The sequence below is a fragment of the Pan troglodytes genome, chromosome 17, assembly GCF_028858775.2.
Source record: "Pan troglodytes isolate AG18354 chromosome 17, NHGRI_mPanTro3-v2.0_pri, whole genome shotgun sequence".
Lineage (NCBI taxonomy): Eukaryota > Metazoa > Chordata > Mammalia > Primates > Hominidae > Pan > Pan troglodytes.
The window spans coordinates 72,389,806-72,411,225 of record NC_072415.2 but is presented as its reverse complement, the minus strand read 5'-3'; the positions used below and the strand labels follow the sequence as shown (position 1 = coordinate 72,411,225).

At 43.8% G+C, this 21,420-nt stretch overlaps 1 protein-coding gene across 4 annotated transcripts in view; it reads right to left on the bottom strand.

Moving 5' to 3' along the window:
* TNFRSF11A (TNF receptor superfamily member 11a) overlaps positions 1-21,420 on the bottom strand; it is a 60,995-nt gene that overhangs the window by 21,855 nt on the left and 17,720 nt on the right. The window contains exons 1-7 of one of the 4 annotated variants that reach the window (XM_016933830.4): positions 16,164-16,248; positions 15,583-15,707; positions 14,469-14,594; positions 9,892-10,035; positions 6,100-6,193; positions 4,391-4,485; positions 2,648-2,761 (exon numbers count right to left, since the gene is read on the bottom strand). In XM_016933830.4, coding sequence (XP_016789319.2) covers positions 2,648-2,761; positions 4,391-4,485; positions 6,100-6,193; positions 9,892-10,035; positions 14,469-14,586 — 565 coding nt within the window. In that variant the 5' untranslated portion in view covers positions 14,587-14,594; positions 15,583-15,707; positions 16,164-16,248. Of the gene's footprint in view, positions 1-2,647; positions 2,762-4,390; positions 4,486-6,099; positions 6,194-9,891; positions 10,036-14,468; positions 14,595-15,582; positions 15,708-16,163; positions 16,249-21,420 lie in introns of those variants that run through there. The other 3 variants (XM_016933832.4, XM_523949.8, XM_003953292.5) reach the window with 3 other exon arrangements.

The following is a 21,420-nucleotide window of genomic DNA, read 5'->3' as shown; positions in this document are numbered from 1 at the left end:
CATTTGTTTGCTACTCTAAAGCCAGAGGGCCGCCCTTGGTCCCCTTTGCTAAGGACAAGGAGCAAACTCCTTCAGCAGCCGCTACATGGTCTGGCCATGCCCTCCTCTCCAGCCTCATCTTCCACTTGGTCCCTGACTTTCTGCTACGGTGCCATTAGCTCCTTCCAGCCCGCTAATGCACCGTGCTCCCCTCATCATGCAGCTCTCTCACGATAGAATGCCTGTGGTTCTCCTGATGCCCCTTGTCTAGTGAATTCTGACTTGTCTTTCAGATCTTAACTCACCCATTGCCTCCTCTGGGAGACCCTGGCTGGCCCCAGGGATGGGCTGACCTTCTGTCATCTGCCACTTGGTGCTCAGCACCTTCCCTTGCATACTCAGCTTCCGTCCGTGGGCTTAACGCCTACCCTGCCCACTAAGATGCTTCCTCCAGGAGGGCACTGGCTGTGTCTGTGTTGCTCGATATTGAGACCCCAGTGCCAGTCCAGTCCCTGATGATCAATAAACATGTATGGATGAAAGGATGAAGAGCTAACAGTCATGACATCCAATTCACTAAATGGTAGGCCCATATGGCAGTAAAATAGTATCAAAAAGAAAAACCTAAAGAACAAAACATCAGGAAGTCTGTTTATCTCACATAAACGTGCCTACAAGCGACCTTCATCATCTGAACATGCATTATCCAAATCCCCAGTAATGATGTTGTTAAGGAGGTGAAGCTGCACTAAATAAAGGCATTCAACAATGAACAGACTCTTTAAGAAATGGTCACCACTTGGCTGGGTGCGGTGGCTCATGCCTGTAATCCCAGCACTTTGGGAGGCCAAGGTGGGTGGATCATGAGGTCAGGAGTTCGAGACCAGCCTGACCAACGTGGTGAAACCCCATCTCTACTAAAAATACAAAAATTAGCCAGGCATGGTGGCAAATGCCTGTAATCCCAGGTACTCAGGAGGCTGAGGCAGGAGAATCGCTGCAACCCAGGAGGCGGAGGTTGCAGTGAGCCGAGATCACACCACTGCACTCCAGCTTGGGCGACAGAGCGAGACTCTGTCTCAAAAAAAAAAAAAAAAAAAGGTCACCACTCAAACATTGCTCACTGCTTAACACTGGCATCTGCAATCCCCATCTTTCCTCTTTAATTAATCTTCTGATTGTCTAGTGTTTCATTTGGCAATGTAATGGTTAGAGAAGTAGCTAGATATGCAGGGTCTCTTGAAGTCCAACGGTGTGACGTGGGAAAACTGATCAAATCACAGCAAGGCAAAGGTGGGCCCTATAAATAAGCAACCAACTGGGCCAGGCGTGGTGGCTCACGCCTGTAATCCCAGCACTTTGGAAGGCAGAGGCCAGTGGATCACCTGAGGCCAGGAGATCGAGACCAGCCTGGCCAACATGGTCAAACCCCATTTCTACTAAAAATACAAAAATTAGCTGGGCGTGGTGGCAAATGCCTGTAATCCCAGCTACTCGGGAGGCTGAGGCAGGAGAATCACTTGAACCTGGGAGGCGGAGGCTGCAGTGAGTTGAGATCGTGCCACTACACTCCAGCCTAGGCAACATAGCGAGACTCTGTCTAAAAAATAAATAAGTAAATAAATAAATAAATAAGAGAGCAACTGAAAATGGAAAAGGATGGTGAAACAGCAGGTTTTTAATATTCAAGTCAAAAGAGAATGACTTGAATATTAAAGGAAAGATTAAGAGATATTCTTAGGAAATCTAATGATGCCTTGAATCCTTTCGTAAAAATTACACATTTTTAGCTTTGTAGTCTACAAGTTAAACATGACGTGATGTTTAAAGACACTAACAAATTTGTGTGGGAAAATTATTCCCAAGAAACAGGATAAGACTTGACCGTCTATTCTAAGAATAAGCACCCAAATTTTATTCAATATAACTTATTTTCATAATCGAAGGTTCTTTTTTTTTTTTTTTTTTTTTTGAGATGAAGTTTTGCTCTTGTTGTCCAGGCTGGAGTGCAATGGCATGATCTTGGCTCACTGCAACCTCTGCCTCCTAGGTTCAAGTGATCCTCCTACCTCAGCCTCTCAAGTAGCTGGAATTACAGGCATGTGCCACCATGTCTGGCTAATTTTGTATTTTTAGTAGAGATGGGGTTTCACCATGTTGGCCAGGCTGGTCTCAAACTCCTGACCTCAGGTGATCCACCTGCCTCAGCCTCTCAAAGTGCTGGGATTACAAGTGTGAGCCACCACACCCACCGAAGGTTCTTATTTCATAGTAACACTCCAGTCAGAAATTCCCCCCTACCGGTCATCTAAATATTTTATGTATATTTTAAAAGCATGCATTAAAAATTGATGTATTCTAGGATAAATGCAAGCTCCCGTATATGTGATGCTGCAGAGTCTATACAACTCAAACACAGAGCTTACGAGTCATCCGTTTCCTGAACGCCAGCGTATTCTTGTTCCCTTATATACAACTAGGCAGGATATTGGCTTTTTCAAGTTTTTGGAGTTTTGTTTCCTTTGCCAGAGAATGATAAAACGTGTTTTGCTTTAGTTTAAGCAGATCACCATAGGCAGCAAGTAGACAATCTACTCAACTTCCAAAGCATTTACCTAGAAATCCATCTTTTAAGATTGGTTTGCAAAAACCACCATAGACACAATACCTGTGAGTGCTTTCCCTTTTTTCCTATAGCAAACGCCAAAGATGATGGCAGCCACTAGGGCCACAGACGCGAAGAGAAGCAGAATTATTAAACCGGGCAAGTAAACATGGGGTTCTGTATTGGAAGAAAATGAGAAATATGGTAGTAAAGATTCTTTAATTTTACGCAGTTGAAAAACAAATCCCGGTAAATCAAACCTCAGAATCAAAAATGTTGGTCTGGGATAGCAGAAGTGACAGTCCCCACCCTTGGCTGCCCTTTGTCCGCGAGCACTCACATTCCAAAGGGTGAGATCCACAATCTCAGCCAGCCCTGCTCAGTCTGGTTTCACTCTACAGGAGAGCAGCCAGGGCCATTACGGTGTTTCTACCTTAGAACAGCTCTCATCATGCTCACCACATCACCCAGTCTCATTTTGGCTAACCTCCAGAACCCTTCAGTATCCCCAGAAGAATGACCCCTGCAGACAAAAGGAGCTTCTTCTATCTCTTTCCTAATAGCAACAGGGCACCAGGGGTTTGCTGGTCATGAGAACAGAACCACAGCCATCCTGTGAAATATTTCTGTAGTTTTCATCCCCGACACCATGTGGAGCCAACTGTTCTCTTCATCCCTCCCTGATCACTTCATTGCTAGAATCCTTGTTCAAAACTCTAGATTTACGTGACCTGGTTTCCTGGACTCCTACTTTTCCTCTCCTCTTTTTTAAAATAACTTTTTATTCCTTCAGTTATATTTAATGTTATCTGCCAAATGGTCTTTAAAAAAGTTTGCTCTGATTGTGTAACTCCACATCCAGAATGCTTTAATGTCTTCCTGTTTCCCAAAACATCAAGGCCAAACCCCTGATTTCTTGGTCAAAGCCTGTTAACCCGGTTATTCTGTGGCCTATTGTTCTCTTTCCTCATCTGAAAGGTCTCCTTGCCACTTAAGCCATCTCTTCCGATACCTGGACCCACACCTCCACACTGTCCTGCTCACCAAGTAACCAGCCTCCACCATCAACCTTCTGGCAATCTGAAACTCTACTTAAGATTAATTTAATGTGGCTGGGCACAGTGGCTCACTCCTGTAATCCTAGCACTTTGGGAGACCAAGGCGGGCAGATCACCTGGGGCCAGGAGTTTGAGACCAGCCTGGCCAACACGGTGAAACCCTGTCTCTACTAAAAACACAAAAACTAGCTGGGCATGGTGGTGTGCGCCTGTAATCCCAGCTACTCAGGAGGCTGAGGCAGGAGAATCGCTTGAACCCGGGAGTTGGAGGTTGCAGTGAGCTGATATCACGCCACTGCACTCCAGCCTGGGTGGCAGAGTGAGACTCTGTCTCAAAAAGAAAAAAAAAAAGATTAATTTAATCTAATCTACAACATGTTCCATAGATAATGATAGCTAGATCCTAACAATTTGGGAAGATGACCAAAATCTCCTCATAGACACCCTCACTTGTGACCACCGTCATCCCACCATGTCTGAGCATTTTAATTTATGTTTGCAGCTCTATTTTCTTTTTATGTATATCAAAACATTATTAGTTACCCCCAATCCAGTGTAGAAAATTATCAAGGAAACAACATACCTGGAATTAAAATACTGATGAGAATGAAATATTCAGCTGACCATGCACGGGATGAAATAAAGGGGGAGAGGACGCCCGCAAATCCATGTGCCATCTGGGAGGGATCTGAACCAGCTGACTACCCTGGGGCACATCTATCAACCAACAGGCTCTTTTTAAACCTACCATTTGGTGGTTTTCTAGCTGGCAGAGAAGAACTGCAAACCACATCGGATTTCTCTGTCCCATGATGTTCTACTCTCTTTCCAAGGAAGGTACAGCTGTGGGGGAAAAGGTAGTTCAGTGCTTTGGTTTTATATGCTTGTTTTTAAAAAAGTGAACAAATGCAAAACTCTCCCAGATTGCCAGCTCCTTCAGGAGAGGAACCCACGCCTTCTTGGACATTTGAATCCCCTGTGCCTTCCACAGGGAGGAGAACAGCACAAGGTTGGACAAACAAATAAACAAAAGCAAACGCTGCCTGTGTTCTCTGACAGCTACTCTGAGATTGCAGTCAGCAAAGGAGCAGAGCAGAGTCTTCAGGAAAGAATATTCTGGCCGTGCCTGGGTGGCTCAGGCCTGTCATCCTAGCACTTTGGGAGGCTGAGGCAAGAAGATTGCTTGAGCCCAGGAATTAGAGACTAGCCTGGGCAACATGGTGAAACCCTGTCTCTACAAAAAATTTAAAAATCAGCTGGGTGTGGTGTACGTGCCTGTGGTCTCAGCTACTGCGGAGGCAAAGGCAGGAGGATTGCTTGAGCCCAGGAGGTTGAAGCTGCAGTGAGCCGTGTTTGTACCACTGCACTTTGGCCTGGGCAACAGAGCGAGATCATGTCTCAAGAAAAAAAAAAAGCATATTCCAATAGCTTCAATTACATGGTTAAGTGACATACTTTTGCTGATTGCTCTTTTTGAAAAACACAGAAAATCCTCTTGAACATAAAATTTGGATAAGTGAATCAGAAAATAAACATTTATTTATGTATTTTAATTTAATTTTCATTGTTTAAAAATGTGAGATGGGGTCTTGCTATGTTGCCCAGGCTGTTCTCAAACTCCTGGGCTCAAGCAAACCTCCTGCCTCTGACTCCTGAGTAGCTGGGATTACAGGCACGTGCCACCATGCCCAGCAGAAAATAAACATTTAATAAGAAATATACAGGGAACTGAAAGAATCATTACGTTGATTATTGGTATGCAACAACAAACATGCAATGAAAGGACCCATGAATTCCACTATAGATTTACTCACATACATGAGAAATCATATATATATGAGATTTCTTCATTAAAAAATTATGTATTACTGTAAAAGACTGGGAACAACCTAAATGACTATCAATAAAGAGCTTATTACATAACTTACAGTACATCTCTACAATGAAATACTATGCAGCTGTGAAAAGCCAAGAAAATCATGAACTGGTGAACTAATATAGAAAAAGCTTCAGGATATAATATGTGAAAAAAAAAACCACGATGTTGACAGCATGCAAACATTCACATAAACAGGAGGCTTCTATATGTACACACACACACAAATAACTGGATGAATAAATCAGTGATGTTGGGAAATCGGGAGAAGTAGGCGTGACCACTGAATAAATGTTATAAATCATTTTCAACCAAACAAGGTTAGAAAAAGCTACAACCGTAAGTCACAGATTACCAAATCTAAAAAGTCACACGAAGTTCCTGTCACACATAGGGCTGAAGAATTAGTTTGACTGGTTTATTTTCCCCAGGCTGAATTGACAGACTTTTTCCATTTTGAACGTGGCTTCAAGAGGAAGCCTAACCCAACAGAATCCGTCCGTTTTCAACCCAGACGAGACAGTGGAGGTTGAGTTGTTTAAAAACCAACCATCTCTTCTGACTCCTTTGTTGTTACTTACTTGGTCCAGGGTCTGCATTTGTCCGTGGAGGAAAAGGCATCAGAGAAGTAGCCTGCAAGGCAAGGTTTGCACACCGTGTCCTTGTTGAGCTGCACTGTGAGAAAAAAAAAAAACAACAACCCAGACAGAACAAACAAAAAACAAACGAGGTCACCTAGAGATCATCCAGGCTGGGACTCCAGAGGACTGGAGGTGAGGCGCTGCCCCTCTCTGCCCTCACCTCCCACCCCTGTGCCCACCCCTGTGTCTAACTTCTTCAGCTCCCACAGGCTTGGGCCCACAAAGCAGTTCTGACCCCAGCAGTGAGTTATGGAACCACGCTCAGAAAGGTAACTGACTTGATGTCGGGCCACTAACACTGGTATGTGATGTCCAGGTCAGGCTAGCTCTGGTCATGACCCTTTGTTGTTCTGAGCCACTCCCCTGGTCACCGACACTTTGTTTCCTAGTCTGGGAGCCGATGTTGACTGCTCCTGCTATCTGTCTCTTGTGTTCCCCCATGCACCTGCCAGCTAGCCCAGCCTCTGTCTGCAGGGAATGGCAGACACATTACTGCTTTCAAGGTCACTGTCCTGACCTCTTCTGATGAGCTTAATCTCCTCAGTCCAAATATCAGAGTGTCAACAAAGTTTTCTCAGTTAAAAAAAGAAGATGAGGAAGAACCCTACAGGTCTCTTTCCCTGCAACCAAGGGTTGGTATCAAACATTTTCTATAAAGGGTCATAGAGTAAATATCTTAGGCTTTGCAGGCCTATGGTCTCTGCTGCAGCTACTCATAGCATGAAAGCAGTCCAACAATACATTAAAAACAATGCACGAGGGTGTGTTCCAATAAAACTTTACTGATAAACACAGTGGCACAATGGATCTTAGACCCCTTCCTTAATGAACAGTGTTGAAAGTAGGAGCTGATCCTGGTTAGTGAACTGACTTGACTGTCATATTCTTCAAAAACTACACTGTCAAAATAAATGTCTCAGGTTTCCTATGCCTATTCCCTCTACTGCAATCCACACAAGATGATTCTTTGGTAAGTCCCAAGAAGAACATTGGCTACTATGTGATATCATAATCAGGCAACTGGCTGGTGCCCAAACCACAAATTACTCCTGAAATTAGTAGCACTTCTGTGATTTACTTTCATGAATAAAACACTAAAAAAAGGAAATAAATTTTCTTTGTCCAGAGTCAAGTATGAAGTATACTGTTGATTTCTGCAATTTGGCTGGCTAGGTAGGGTACCCGCTCCTTCACCTAGCAATTTGATTTGCCTCGAATCTTTATTAAGAAGAGCCCAGTTGACATCTAATAACTCACACTAATTTGAACAGCTTTTTAAAAGAGAAGCACAATCTAGAGTTGTGAGAAGCCCTCAAAATCGAAGAGATGGGGGCTAACAGGCATACGAAGGGTTAAGGGTGTTAATTTCCATAGCTTGACTTCCATATGACCTGCCAGAAGCATCCTGCAGGCTCCTTTCCTTGCTCCCTTTCATAGTCACACTTTTCCCATTTCACAAAAGATATACTTTTTACCCACCCCATAGTTTGCTGCTATGCTGCCAAACCTCTGAGATGCTGAACGAGGTGACAAGTGGACATTGGGGATGGCAGAGTTCCTGCGCCTCCCAGCACAGTTCCCACCTTTCCCGCTCTATGAAGGGCAAAAGCAGGATGATAGAAATGGGGCAGCTGCGATCAGGCTGAGTTGTTCTGAATTGAAATTATGCAGGGTGGGACAGGAGTGAAATTTCCATTCATCTACCGTTTCCCCTCTATCCTCAACCTATTTTGTCCAAAAATGAACTCATTTCCAAAGGTACAAGGCAGAGAGAAAGTCTAATAGAATCCCTCATGTGACATGCTGGTGAAAACCTAAAGGAAAGGCTCTGGGCCTCTTCTATTTTAGAATCAGAATTCAGAGGGAGTTGGCTATGATAGGGAGATCCATTTTAACAATTAAAAAATCAAGTCAGACTTTTTGTAAGAGAAAGCACATCTGGTTTAGTCAATGCATTTGATAATAAAGACCGAAAGTGTCAGTTAGACTCTGTGATGGACATTTTCCTTGATATGAATTGAAATGGATAATATTTTAATTCTCCCAACCCTGTCCAAGTATTTTGGGTTAAAACCAGGTGCCTCTAAGGGAATGAGTAATAGGCATAAATAATCATTTGTTAAGTCGTGGAAAAAACCGCTTTTGTTATACTTCCTAGAAGTCAGGAAAGCAAATTACTCTAAGAAATACTTTTTCAACTCAAAAGGATTTCTATTTCTTTACTTTCAACAAAATTGAAGGACACAATTGAATTCTCAACTGATAGAGCGTTAAAAATAACTTCTGATATCACATCAGTAGGTGAGCTTGGCCACATAAATCAGAAGGTACTGAAAAAAATTGAGGGACACACCTATAACCAAAGTGTTTCCTTTGCCATTCAGTTATTTATGTGAACAAATTTCTCAGCACTTACATACATAAAAACAAAAAGTAGAAACAGAATTGATGTTGAATGCTGTTGCATTTTAGCAAGAAGTAATATTTAGCCACAAATATATGAATTGGAAAAACAATCCCACTCATTATGGAGGTCAGAAGTTTTTACTTTTATGATTATAATATAGCAAAATAGGATATATTCATTTGTGACCAATTGTGTAATAATAAATGCAGTGACAACTTGGTCCAGAAGAAATGTTTTTAACCCTCAGTCAAAGTAAATATTTAAAAATTAAGATTTTGACCAGGTGTGGTGGCTCATGCCTATAATCCCAGCCCAGCACTTTGGGAGGCTGAGGTGGGCAGATCACCTGAAGTCGGGAGTTCGAGACCAGCCTGACCAACATAGAGAAACCCCATCTCTACTAAAAATACAAAATTAGCCAGGCGTGGTGGTGCATCCCTGTAATCCCAGTTATTCAAGAGGCTGAGGCAGGAGAATCGCTTGAACCTGGGAGGTAGAGGTTGCGGTGAGCCAAGATTGTGCCATTGCACTCCAGCCTGGGCAACAAGAGCAAAACTCCATCTCAAAAAAATAAATAAATAAAATAAATAAAGATTTCAAATAGGTGCATATTTTTCAATATGTACATATTCGAATATGAAAAGGTGATTAGTAAAAACCCTCCAAGCATAAAAAATGTATCAGGATAAAATTCTATGGGGAAGGTGGAATGGATAGGAAACAAAAGGAGAGAAAGTAACTATGTAAACTGTCCAATAGTTAAATACAATTAGCGCATTTAAAAATGAATCATAGTGGGCACAAATGGCCATGGTGTTTACATTCCCCTGGATTCATTTCTTCAGTGTTATCGCAGTTATAATTCCCTGGTAACTAAGTCCTTATCAGTTCTTCAAACTTGTAACAAAACTTTTTAGATGTCAACTTAAAAACGTGCTGGGGTGGGGGATGCATGGTTTTTCCAAAATTCTAATGGGTGCACACTTTTCAAAAACGTCCAATCACCCCTGCACTATCCTGCTGGCTCCTAAGTGGGGATCCCAGGTTTCCACGGATGGAGGAGCCCCAGCAACCCCCGGCCATGGCCAGAGCATGTAAGCAAATTGCTCGCAGTCTCTTTGAAGAACCTAAGCCGAGGATTCATTCTCAGGTCTTGCCTGGGCCTGTATCTCGTGGAAAATCAGCCCCCACCTTTCCCCATCCCTCAGGTTCCTCCAATGCTGCCTAGCACCCTGGAGCTTTCTTGCTGCTATTATCAAGACTGTCTCAAAGCTGGCTTTGCATGGCTCAGCAAGAGCCGACAGACGCACACATCCAACCCGTACACGGGTGCTGGGCGCCCAGGCCCGGCGCGCACTCGGTGTTGCGGCGGCAGCACTCGCAGTCCTGGCTCCAGTGGTACCCAGCCGTGCACGCGCAGCGCCGGGGGGTCGTGCTGTTGCCGGCGACCACGGCCACCAGGGCCTTGCCTGCGGGAGACAAGAGACAGGTCAGTGGCCAGGGAGGGGCAGGCAGCCCAGACACACCGCCCACGACTGCACTATCCAACATCCAGCCCAGAGCAGCAGCCCGCCTGGCAGGCCTGCAGAGTGAATCACCAGGACACTGCTCGAGAAGTCCCAAGTTCCTCCTCGCACTTCCTGCACTGGCACGAAAACGTCACGGGGGGGTTCTTCTCTCTCTCATAATTAAGAGTTTTGTGGGCTTTTTTTAAAAGTCAATTTTCATGTTAGTAGAAAGATAAGGACTTGGGAATTGATGATCATTGAATGTTTTGGCGAATGCAGAAGGGTCACAGAGTTGAGCTTCCTCGTTTTTTGTAAATTCAAATACCATATGTATAAGACTAACGCAAGACTGGACCTTAGAGAACAGGGTTTCTGGAGGTTTAGGATTCATCGTAGGATCCTGAGGCATCCCAGGGTGAAAACGGGTTGTTGTGGAGTTACATGCATGGAGAGGGTACAGAGCCAGGCCCAGTGACATGCTTGGAGTCAAACTCTCCTCAAGCACTCAGGGTAACATGCTTGTTTCTGTTTTCACAACACATGGCCTTCTTGTTCCAAATCTCCTGGCCCCTTCCAGTTTTTCTGGAATGCAGGTACGTGGGAATTGATCTGTTGTAAACCACACACACACACACACACACACGTATCTGTTATAAACTACATACACACACAAATATGAATCAAATTATTGATCAATCAATAGTCCTCATTATTTGCAGATTCATATTTGTGAATTCACCTACTCAATAAAATTTATTTGCACCCCAAAATCAATCCTCTTGGTACTTCTGCAGTCCTTCAGGGACAGAACCGTGTACATTTTGAGTTGCTCCACACTCAGGTTTCTGGCTGAGGTTGGGTAATCGATGCTCTGCCTTCTTGTTTCAGCTCACAGAAGGTAAACGAGCTTTTTGTTGGTGATTTCCCTGCTTACAACAGCCCCCAACTGTCGTGCTGAAGAGCTGTCTAGCGTTCTAAGTGCAAGAAAACTGTGGTGTGCCTTACAGAGAAAATAAGTGTGTTAGAGAAGCTTCACTCAGGCGTGAATTACAGTGCTGTTGGCCATGAGTGCAATGTTAATGAATCAACAACATGTATCAAATAAGGTGTCTTTAACAGAAACACACATGAAACAAGTTTACGTGGTGATCAGTCCGTGACAGTGTGACTGGAGGCTTGCAGGAACCTCACCCTGTAATCCACTAGGAGTAATGGCTCAGGATTTGCTAATTCAGTGTTCACGGTGACTTTATAGAACATAACTACTGTGCATAACCACAGTCAACTGCACATACGTGCATGACCCCATACCCCCCAACATGATACAAAACAATAACATTATTTAAAACAGACCTTGTACTCTTCTAGGGCTCCTTCTCACCTGGATTGTCCAAACAGCCCCTGCACCTTATATTCCTGAATACTTATAGGAATTCCAAGGGAAAAACAAGCCAACAAACCAGAAACCCGCTGTCTCTTATGGTCTCAAGTTACAGCCAGTAGGGAGGGGACATTTCCTATTTCCAATCTTTATAGACCCAAGCTTGGTGACCCTGGAGAAGTCCCCATTTCCTGCAGTGCCCACTCTTCCAAGGCCCCAGTCAGCTCTGCAACATCAAGGCCAAAATGCAGAAACATGTCCACAACACATGGGAATGTCCACAGACACATGCCACTTCTCTGGAAAATTCCAACTACTCCTAGGATCCCATCCGAATGTAAGCCTGGGTGGTGATGAATAATTTTGACATAATTTAAAATAGTGTGTGTAATGTACCAGATTTTTGGCTTTAATCAACTTTGGCAGTAGACAGAACGAATCTTTATTTCCAAGAGACAGCAATGAGTCAAGGTCATTACTAAGCAGTGGGAAATAAAAAAGGCTTGATCAGATGCTTCTGCTCAGTGGAGTTTCCATGTTACCTTCCCCAGCCAAAATCTGCCAGCTGTCTCCAGCACATTAGAAAAATTACGGTGTTAAAAGAAACACTTATTCTCTAATTCTGTCCATTGGGGAAAAAACTTCTATACACAAGGATCAATCCAGTAGTGAGTCTTCTCTAGAGTCCAGACTGAGGTCACTAAATAAAATGTTCCTCTAAAAACAATCATGAAACCTTAGAGAAATGTCTGATTGTAGTTTAAGACAAGGATTGTGCAAGCTAAGCATGGAAGCAATAGATGCCTGGGCTGTATCAAAACACCTTGGGCCACCTCATAGAAATGTGACAATCTGAGCACCATTACAACCAGTTATTGCAGGCAAGGGACCATGGCTCATGCTGTAATCCCAGCACTTTGGGAGGCCGAGGCGGGGGGATCCCTTGAGGTCAGGAGTCCAGGACCAGCCTGGACACACGGTGAAACGCCCTCTCTACTAAAAATATAAAAGTTAGCAGGGCATGGTGGCACATGCCTGTAATCCCAGCTACTTGGGAGGCCAAGGCAGGAGAATCGTTTGAACCCGGGAGGCCAAGGTTGCAGTGAGCCAAAATTGTGCCACTGCACTCCAGCTTGGGCGACAGAGCAAGACTCAAACAAACAAACAACAGCAACAATAACTGCAATAGACTGAAACTAAAACACCTCAAATAGCTCCATAATATAAGTCCTTGGGAGAATGCTGGATGATTAAGATATTGTTTTGCAAAGTGATAAATAAGGTTAAAAGCATTTATTCTATCTTTTCTATATGTACTGCACTACAGGATAAATGCAGTAACTTTATCAATAAATAGTTGATGAGGGAAGTTTATCTTCATAAAGCATGCCAGCTAATAAATGAAAAAGAAATGAGAGAATCAGAACATCACCTTTCTGCAGCCCTTAATGGAAACACATCTAAACCATGACCATCAGCAGCTGCTAATGTTAGAAAGAGGAATGCTCAGCTATTACATGGTTCTAATATTCTATGTATGAACTATATTATATATGAAGTTTGCCACAAACAAAAAACAAAGCAGAATCTGATTGGCCTTCTAGAGCTAACAACCAATTTATAAGAAATTGATCTAACAACCAATTTATAAGGAGGGGTCAGGCCGGGCATTGTGGCTCACGCCTGTAATCCCAGCACTTTGGGAGGCTGAGGCGGGTGCATTACTTGAGGTCAGGAGTTTGAGACCAGCCTGGCCAACACGGTGAAACCTCATCCCTACTAAAAATACAAAAATTAGCCAGGCATGGTGGCACGTGCCTGTAATCCCAGCTACTGAGGAGGCTGAGGCAGCAGAATAGCTTAAACCCAGGAGGGAGTGGTTGCAGTGAGCCGAGATTGTGCCACTGCACTCCAGCCTGGGTGACAGAGCAAGACTCCATCTCAAAAAAAAAAGAAAAAAGAAATATAAGGGACAGAAAAATACATTAAATGATACCAAGGGAATGCAACCAACAAAATGTGGCCTGTGCAATCTCCACAGGACTAACATCACGGTTTCTTCGACAAATGAGCTCAATGGAAAAAGGAAAGAAGGGAGAGAAAGGAACCTCTGTTTCTTAAGAGAATTAAGAGACATATTTTGTTCCTGATTCCTTCAAATAAACTATACTTTAAAAAACATTCCAGGCAAGAAACTTAAGGCAGTCTGGTAAGGAGATCAAACTGTGTTAATAAAATATTTATAGTTTAGGAAAAAGGTGAAGAGCAGAGCTGGTTTTGAGTCCTGCTTCACACGTGTTAACCTTGGAGAAGTTATTCAACCTCTCTGAATCTCCGTTTCTCAATCTTTAAAGGGGATAGGCCGGGCACGGTGGCTCACACCTGTAATCCCAGCACTTTGGGAGGCCGAGGCGGGCAGATCACAAGGTCAGGAGATCGAGACCATCCTGGCTAACATGGTGAAACCCTGTCTCTACTAAAAGTAGAAAAAATTAGCCGGGCGTGGTGGGGGTGCCTGTAGTCCCAGCTACTCAGGAGGCTGAGGCAGGAGAATGGCGTGAACCTGGGAGGCAGAGCTTGCAGTGAGCTGAGATTGCGCCACTGCACTCCAGCCTAGGCGACAGAGCGAGACTCCGTCTCAAATAAATTAAAAAATAATAATAATAAATAAATAAATAAAATAAAAGGGATAAGTATGGCTACCTACAGGGTTTCAGGGAGGATTAAACCACACAAAAATAGGTGGGAACATTATGGAAACATTATGTCAAGTCTATGATGTGTCCCATGATTAAATGGCAACATAAATATATTCCAGAACAAATGTTCTAAATGAAGAATTTTAACAGAGGCCTTGGGGATCTAAAACGCATCTTTCTTGGGATGTGTAGTCACAACTTCCTTCCATGTTCCTGAAATGAAACATCATTGGCTGCCTCTAAAAATGTTTCTATAGAAAAAGAGGTCTGAGGTTTCTACACTTCCCACTGACACACTGACAGGACGGGCTCACCTGTATCACAAACTTTATGCAGCAAGCATTTATCTTCTTCATTCCAGCTATCCAAGTACTCATCCGGGCCACAGGGCAGACATACACTGTCAGAGGTAGTAGTGCATTTAGAAGACATGTACTTTCCTTAAAAAAATGAGGGAGAAAAATGCAACCATCAAAAAACCAAATAAAAACAGCAACACAAAGCAAAACAGCAACAAAAATTGCACCCATCTATGGGACCAATAATCATTGGTGCCCATGATCCCAGGACACCCCCCAAAGATGACATGACACAGGAGAAGAGGCCACAATGCAGTGACTGCAGCACCCTGGGCTCCTCAGGCCACGCAGCTGGCTGAAATAACCCCACCTGGGTCCGCTGAGCCTGTGGTCACAGCCGTCTCTTAATTCTTCTAAGTAAAAAGCCAACCACCCTCTGCACCCAAAAAGTCTGCTAAGGAATAGAATAATAGAATGATGGGCCAGGCATGGTGGCTCACACCTGTAATCCCAGCAGTTTGGGAGGCCGAGACGGGCAGATCACCTGAGGCCAGAAATTTGAGACTAGCCTGGCCAAATGGTGAAATCTCATCTCTACTAAAAATACAAAAATCAGCCAGGCGTGGTGGCAGGTGACTGTAGTCCCAGCTACTTGGGAGGCTGAGGCAGGAGAATTGCTGCCTCAACCTCTGGGAGACGGAGGTTGCAGTGACCTGAAATCATGCCACTGCACTCCAGCCTGGGCAACAGAGCAAGACCCCATCTCAAAAAGAAAAAAAGAAAAAAAAAAAAAAAAGGAATAGAATGATGATTTTAAACTGGGCCGCAGAACTTGAAAGATTCCCTGGAACCCACTCAGGGAATAAGAGGGGTAGGCAAGAGGAACTTCATCACCCATCCCCTCTCCCCTCTGCCTTCCATCTGGATAGGCAACTTCTTGTTAACTTCTTTTTGTTAACTTCTTCTACACTTACTACCGGCTCATGGTTAGCTTCGTTTGACCAAGTGTCACGCTGCGCCCCACCCGCCTATCCAACACACACTTGACCATCACTGGATCTTGGTTCTGCACATCCAATAAATAATTGTAGCTGAAATATCCAAAATATCTTGTTATAAGGTAACCCACCTTCCCCTCCCCAGAATGATGACAGAGTGCGGGCCCCGTGGACTGTGGCTTTCACTGGGGCTGCAGAAATACTCAGCCACACTTCTGGCAGAACAACTTGGGGCAGGTGGTAGCCAGTCCACCTTCTGCTCCTCAACAGGTATATGGAAAAAGGTATGACAAGGGTTTAGGCAATTTTTAGCAGCAACAATTCCAGTGTGGTTATTCCAAAATAAAATTTCTGTGAAAACAATTTTAAATAAGAGCTGCATTTCACATTTTGAGAGTTTGAGTCATAAAGTGCTAAAATATTAGTTTTTAAAAACTTCTTGCCATCTCGAGAAATAGTGTTTTGGAAAATTGTGTTTCAGCCCAAATTAAGCAACAGTTTTTAAAGTTGTTTTTGTTTTTTTCTAAGGGATTTTAAAATCCCTTCAAATCTCTATTGAAAGATTTTTGTCTTCAGAGTGACAGACATTACCACCTGCCACTACCATAACGCGTCTATCCAATTTCTTTTTTTCATCTGGCAGACAGAAAAAATAATGAAAGCCTCACCCACTTTTGAGGGGCAATGCAAGGTGGCTCAGAAGCAGGTGTACCTGGTTCACATTTGTTACAGCACCGTCCCAGATGCTCATAATGCTTCTCACTGGTACACGGAGGAGCGATCTGCAAAGCCACCTGAAAAGAACACTGAGGTCAGGCAGAGAGTCCACACAGCTCTTTCTGGATAAAACTAGATAAAACAAAAAGGGAATCACCAAATTACTTTTTTTTTTTTTTTTTGAGATGGAGTTTCGCTCTTGTTGCCCAGGCTGGAGTGCAATGGCGTGATCTCGGTTCACCGCAACCTCTACCTCCCAGGCTCAAGCGATTCTCCTACTTTAGCCTCCAGAGTAGCTGGGATTACAGGGTTTTTTTTGTTTTTTTGTTTTTTTTTTAGACAGAGTCTTGCTCTATTGCCCAGGCTGGAGTGCAATGGCGCAACCTCACCTCACTGCAACCTCTGCTTTCTGGTTTCAGGCGATTCTCCTGCCTCAGCCTCCCAAGTAGCTGGGACTATAGCCACGCACCACCTAATTTTTGTATTTTTAGTAGAGATGGGGTTTCACCATGTTGGCCAGGCTGGCCTTGAACTCCTGACCTCAGGTGATCCACCCGCCTCGGCCTCCCAAAGTGCTGGGATTACAAACCTGAGCCACCACGCCCGGCCTGCTTACCTTTTAACTTGTTAAACACACAGAGAATTTTAAAAAGCGGGGAAAGCAAGGTGTTGTAGGGGCTTCCTGGGCTCTGCCCTCACTACCTGTTGCCTGAAGGACTGCAGGAGCTGTTTAAGCTTCCTCAGCCTCTGGTTCCCTTCTGGTTCAAAAGGGTATGATTCTAAGACAAATACCAATTTCTGAATCTGCCCATCTGAGTAAAACAAAAGAAAACAGAGCAGCCCAGGCATCTATAATCACCCAGAGATTCTTATCAGTTTGCCACAGAAAAGTTCTTTTCCTGATCAGCATTCTTGGTGTGAGCAAAAAACAACAAACACTCCTGTTGACAAGCAGTCATGTCAGAAACTGAAGAACTGGGCTTAGCCAAACAGACAACCACGTACGCACGCCACACTTGCGATTCATGCAAGTTCCCTGCTGTGCCCTCGAATACAGAGTCACAGACCTTCCCCTCAAGGGTCTTAGAGTGGAATGAAACACATACCAGATGGGCCCTACCTCAGCAGTAGTAGGAAGGAAGCAGAAGCAGCCAGGATGGCTTCCTGAGGGAGGTGGTAAGTAATCAGCCTTCCAGGATAAATAGAAATCAGCCAGACCAGGAAACAGAAACTGGCAGGTGGAGGTAGCGGGAGGAAGTAGGAAGACTTTGGACAATATGAACAGTTCAAACAGGGGCAATGAGGCCTGAAACAGCTCTTGGGAGGCAATAAGAGACCTTCAGTCCAGCTGGAGCCCAGTGTCACAAAGGCAGTCAGGGGAGGGCTTCATCTGCATATGAAAGTGCTCGGATGGAGGGCGCAGAGATAACATGGCTTGGAAGAAGCCATGCATCTTCAAAATAGCTCCATTATAGAAGGCAGCTTTATAAAGAAAGCACCAAACCCAGGAAAGCCCAGGCTAGCTGAGTGGGTGTGGGGCACACAGCCATCATGGACCTTTCTGACCTCACCCTGGCCAGCAAAGGGGTTATGAGGAGGCTGAGGTTGATGAGAAGGTCCCAGTGTGTTATTGAGGTGATGTGTGACAGGAACGTTGTACTTGGACTTGCTTCCTGGGCCCTGCTAACACTCCCCGTGGACACCGGATAACACACATCAGATGCTCCCCATGTATTCACTGGGTGACAGAGTCTTAGGGAAGGTGCATTGAGCCCAGCGGACTGAGGAAGAATTGCTTAAAAGAAACCACCACACCTCTCCCTTCTGAGATGTTTTTCTCTGTTTTAGATGCCACCCTTCTCTGTCTCCCTCTGTGTATAATGTACATGCACAGAACAAAGAGGCAAAGTGGTAAAACTGCATGCGGCCATGCAAACTGGGTCAAAAAGCTGGATTCATCCGAGCCTAAGGATTCATGAGCATTGTTGCAATGCTGATGACAAGGGCAAACAGGATAAATATGAGGTTGGACTGTATTTCAGATGACGAAGGGTATTAATTGCTTCTGATCCCCTAAGGGGGCAGCCACAGACTCAGTAAAATGAGCACATACTTTGTGTTATACACACAGAAAGGTACTTTTTAGGGGAATTTGGTAAATGGGATATCCCTGAAGTAGCTGCTTAGGGGCACTGTCAGATGTCACAAGCTGTGTCCTGGGCTCCAAGCCCTGGTGCCCATTGAGTATATCTGACCTGAACATGTAGACAATTCACTCCATGTTTAGGAGTATGGCTGCGATTCATTCAACCCACATATCCTCCAACTCAGGAGCTTTACACCTCTTCGAAGAAACAAGGAAGTCACTGCTTCCAGAAATGACCAGCTGTCCTAACTTTTAATTGATTGTCACAGATATAAAATCCATTTCTCCCTCCTAAGCTTCTACCTCACTATGACTTTTCACCTGAATGTGCCTCTTGCCCTCCCACCCCTGCCCAAAAACTGAGGTATAAAATTCACGGACCATAAAATTAAACCTTTTAAAGTATACCTACCCTTCAGTGGTTTTTAGCACTTTGGCAAGGTTGAACAACCATCGCGGCTATCTAATTCCTGAACATTTTCATCACCCCAAAACTGACATGTCTACTTGACAGAGTTATAGGATTACAGATCTTTTAAGCAGCAGCAGAAATTTTGCTGCTGGGAAAATTGCTATGGTGAGGCAGAAAATTATGCTTTTAATCTCATTTAGGGTCCAGCTTAAGCAGAAACCTACTTTGTTCTCTAGTTACATGATATACTTTGAAGTATACCTTCAAACCTTCAACATGGCAATATACATACAACTTAAAATGCAACATAAGTACATATTTTTAAGTAAATGTGGTTTGCAAGTAAATAAAGGAAATCTGGAAAACTCTTTAGGTTGTTGGTGCGTGCCAAAGACAAAGCATGCCTTTATTGTCCCTTTTCCTCTTCCTTTCTGGCTCTCTGCTTCCAATGTTCTTTCCCTCCACTTGCAGACCCTTTCCTCCCCATACAGCCCATAAAGCGTGCCCTGTGCTGGTCTCATTCTAATCTCATGCCTCAGTTCCAGCAACAAATCGCCTGGTGAGTGCTGTGCACTGCAGCCCCATGCTTGTAACTCTTAGGAAATCCAGTGCTTCTGTCACTCCAGCCTGTCTTGCTTTGCCAGGTACCTGAGGACTGACCGACTTGTCCCCTTGACGCTGCAGGCCAGACTGGCTCTCTCCTTGCTCCTGATCCCCAGACTCTGTCTTGAGTCCCACATGCTTGGGCTCAGTTTCCCGTTAGACTGCCCTGGATCTGTTTCCTTATACCAGTCTCCCTCTGCCTGCATGGCCTGTCAGGTTCATCCTCTGGGTGTCATTTTTTTGTGTGCATGAATGAACGGCTGTCCCTGCCCCTCCCAGTCTGACCTCTCATTTTGCCTACAGTATTCTGGTTCTGATGTCTACCATTTCACCATTAACTGCCCTGCCAGCCAGCAGCTGGCAAGAGCCTGAAGATGGCTCCAGATCCCCTTGGCAGTAGCCCTCTAGGCTTCTGCCTTTCCCTTTCACCTGCCTAGAACTTCAGTCAGACTCTATCCTCCAAGACCAAGCTCCCCAGGGTTGCAAAGTGGTAGCTATTATTATCGGTAGCAGCCCTAGTAAAGCAATCATTTGATAAAAACATGTTCCTGCTTAAGTGTTCTTAAGGAATCTCCCAGGGAATGGGGAAATTTGGGCATAAGGCCCCAGATCTTCAGTTAATAGAGTGATTTTGTCAGCCACTTACAGTTGCCTCTTTTTCCCTAAGATGCAGCAAGGAAAAGCCTTTGATGACTGAGTTGAGATGTACAGGCTTTTATTTACTGAGATTTTTCTAGTTTACCTTTAAGACTGATAGAGTCAAAGCTTTGGAATCGCAGTTGTCTTCATGAAGCAAATAAAGCAGAAATACTTTTAAATTTTTATTTATTGAATAGGGAATACAGTCCCATGAGACAAAATTCAAAACGAACAATAGCTTGCTTAGGAAACTCTGTCCCAGTCTCTCCCAGTCACTCTTCTCCACAGGTAACCCATGTTACCGGCCATTTTTTTGGGTGCATTCTTCTGGAGGTGAAAGGAGAATGAACTTGTGATCTAATCGAGGGCCTATTCTACATCACAGCTGCCTTGAAGGCTGGCTGGGATCAGGTTGCTCTTGTGTTTTGGGGAATATAATTTGACTTCTTAGAGGTCTTGTTTAGAAAAGCAGCCATGGATTGATAGAGTATAGTTCTTAATCAATAAGCTGAAAATATTCTCTTTGGTCCACAGAATCTATATCAACTAACCTGTATTCTGACAGAACTCACTGGAATTAATAAGGAACGTTAGTCTGTTTATAGCAAATATTCTCTGCACATACAAATTCCCCCTACAAATTCCTTGCTAAGTCTAAAAAAAGGAGTTAAAACAGCAAGATGATTTGACTTCTCTTGCTTCGCTTTCTTGTGTCTTTTTGTGTCTTCTACGCATTTGTTTCAGGGCATACAGGCTGGTGTTTATCTTAACGGCTGATGGACTCTTCTAGAATAACCATGTCCACAGTCTGTGCAAGGCTTTCGGAGGGCGGGGGAGATAATAAATTTGAAATTAAAAAATCCCTTTATAAAGCAATGTGGATTTATTTCCCTACGCAAAGCCATGTTGAGTCTAATTCTGAAAAACCATAAGCTGAAGAAACATAACATTTCTGCCAGTGGAGCCACAGAGACGAGCGGATCTGTATTTAGAATCCTGCAGGGAAGGTTGACTTAAATATTTATTTTCCATGCTGTTAACCCAATTGTAGTGCAAGTCATTATGGATACTAAAATTACTTTCTTGCTCCACTGAAAATTCATGCTGACATCGAACGATGTAGAAAGAGGCTTGGCCCCTCTTGTCAAATCGAGACGAAAAGAACGTAACCTAGAAGAACAAATGAGGGATTTTCCATAGATTTTGTTTTATAAAATATCATCCATGACTATATTTCAGAATTTGGCTATAATTTCAATAAGGATGGTATCAAATTTCTGAATGTTACAGTAGAGTCGAAAGATGTGGTTTTTCTTAAGAGAGAAACGATTAAATGTGAAAATAACACTTCACTTAACAGCCCTGCTGTCCTGGAAAAAATTATCTTTAAAGAAAGTCACTATCGAAACTGATCCTACCCAGAATAGAATACAAATAAATTACTAGCAACCT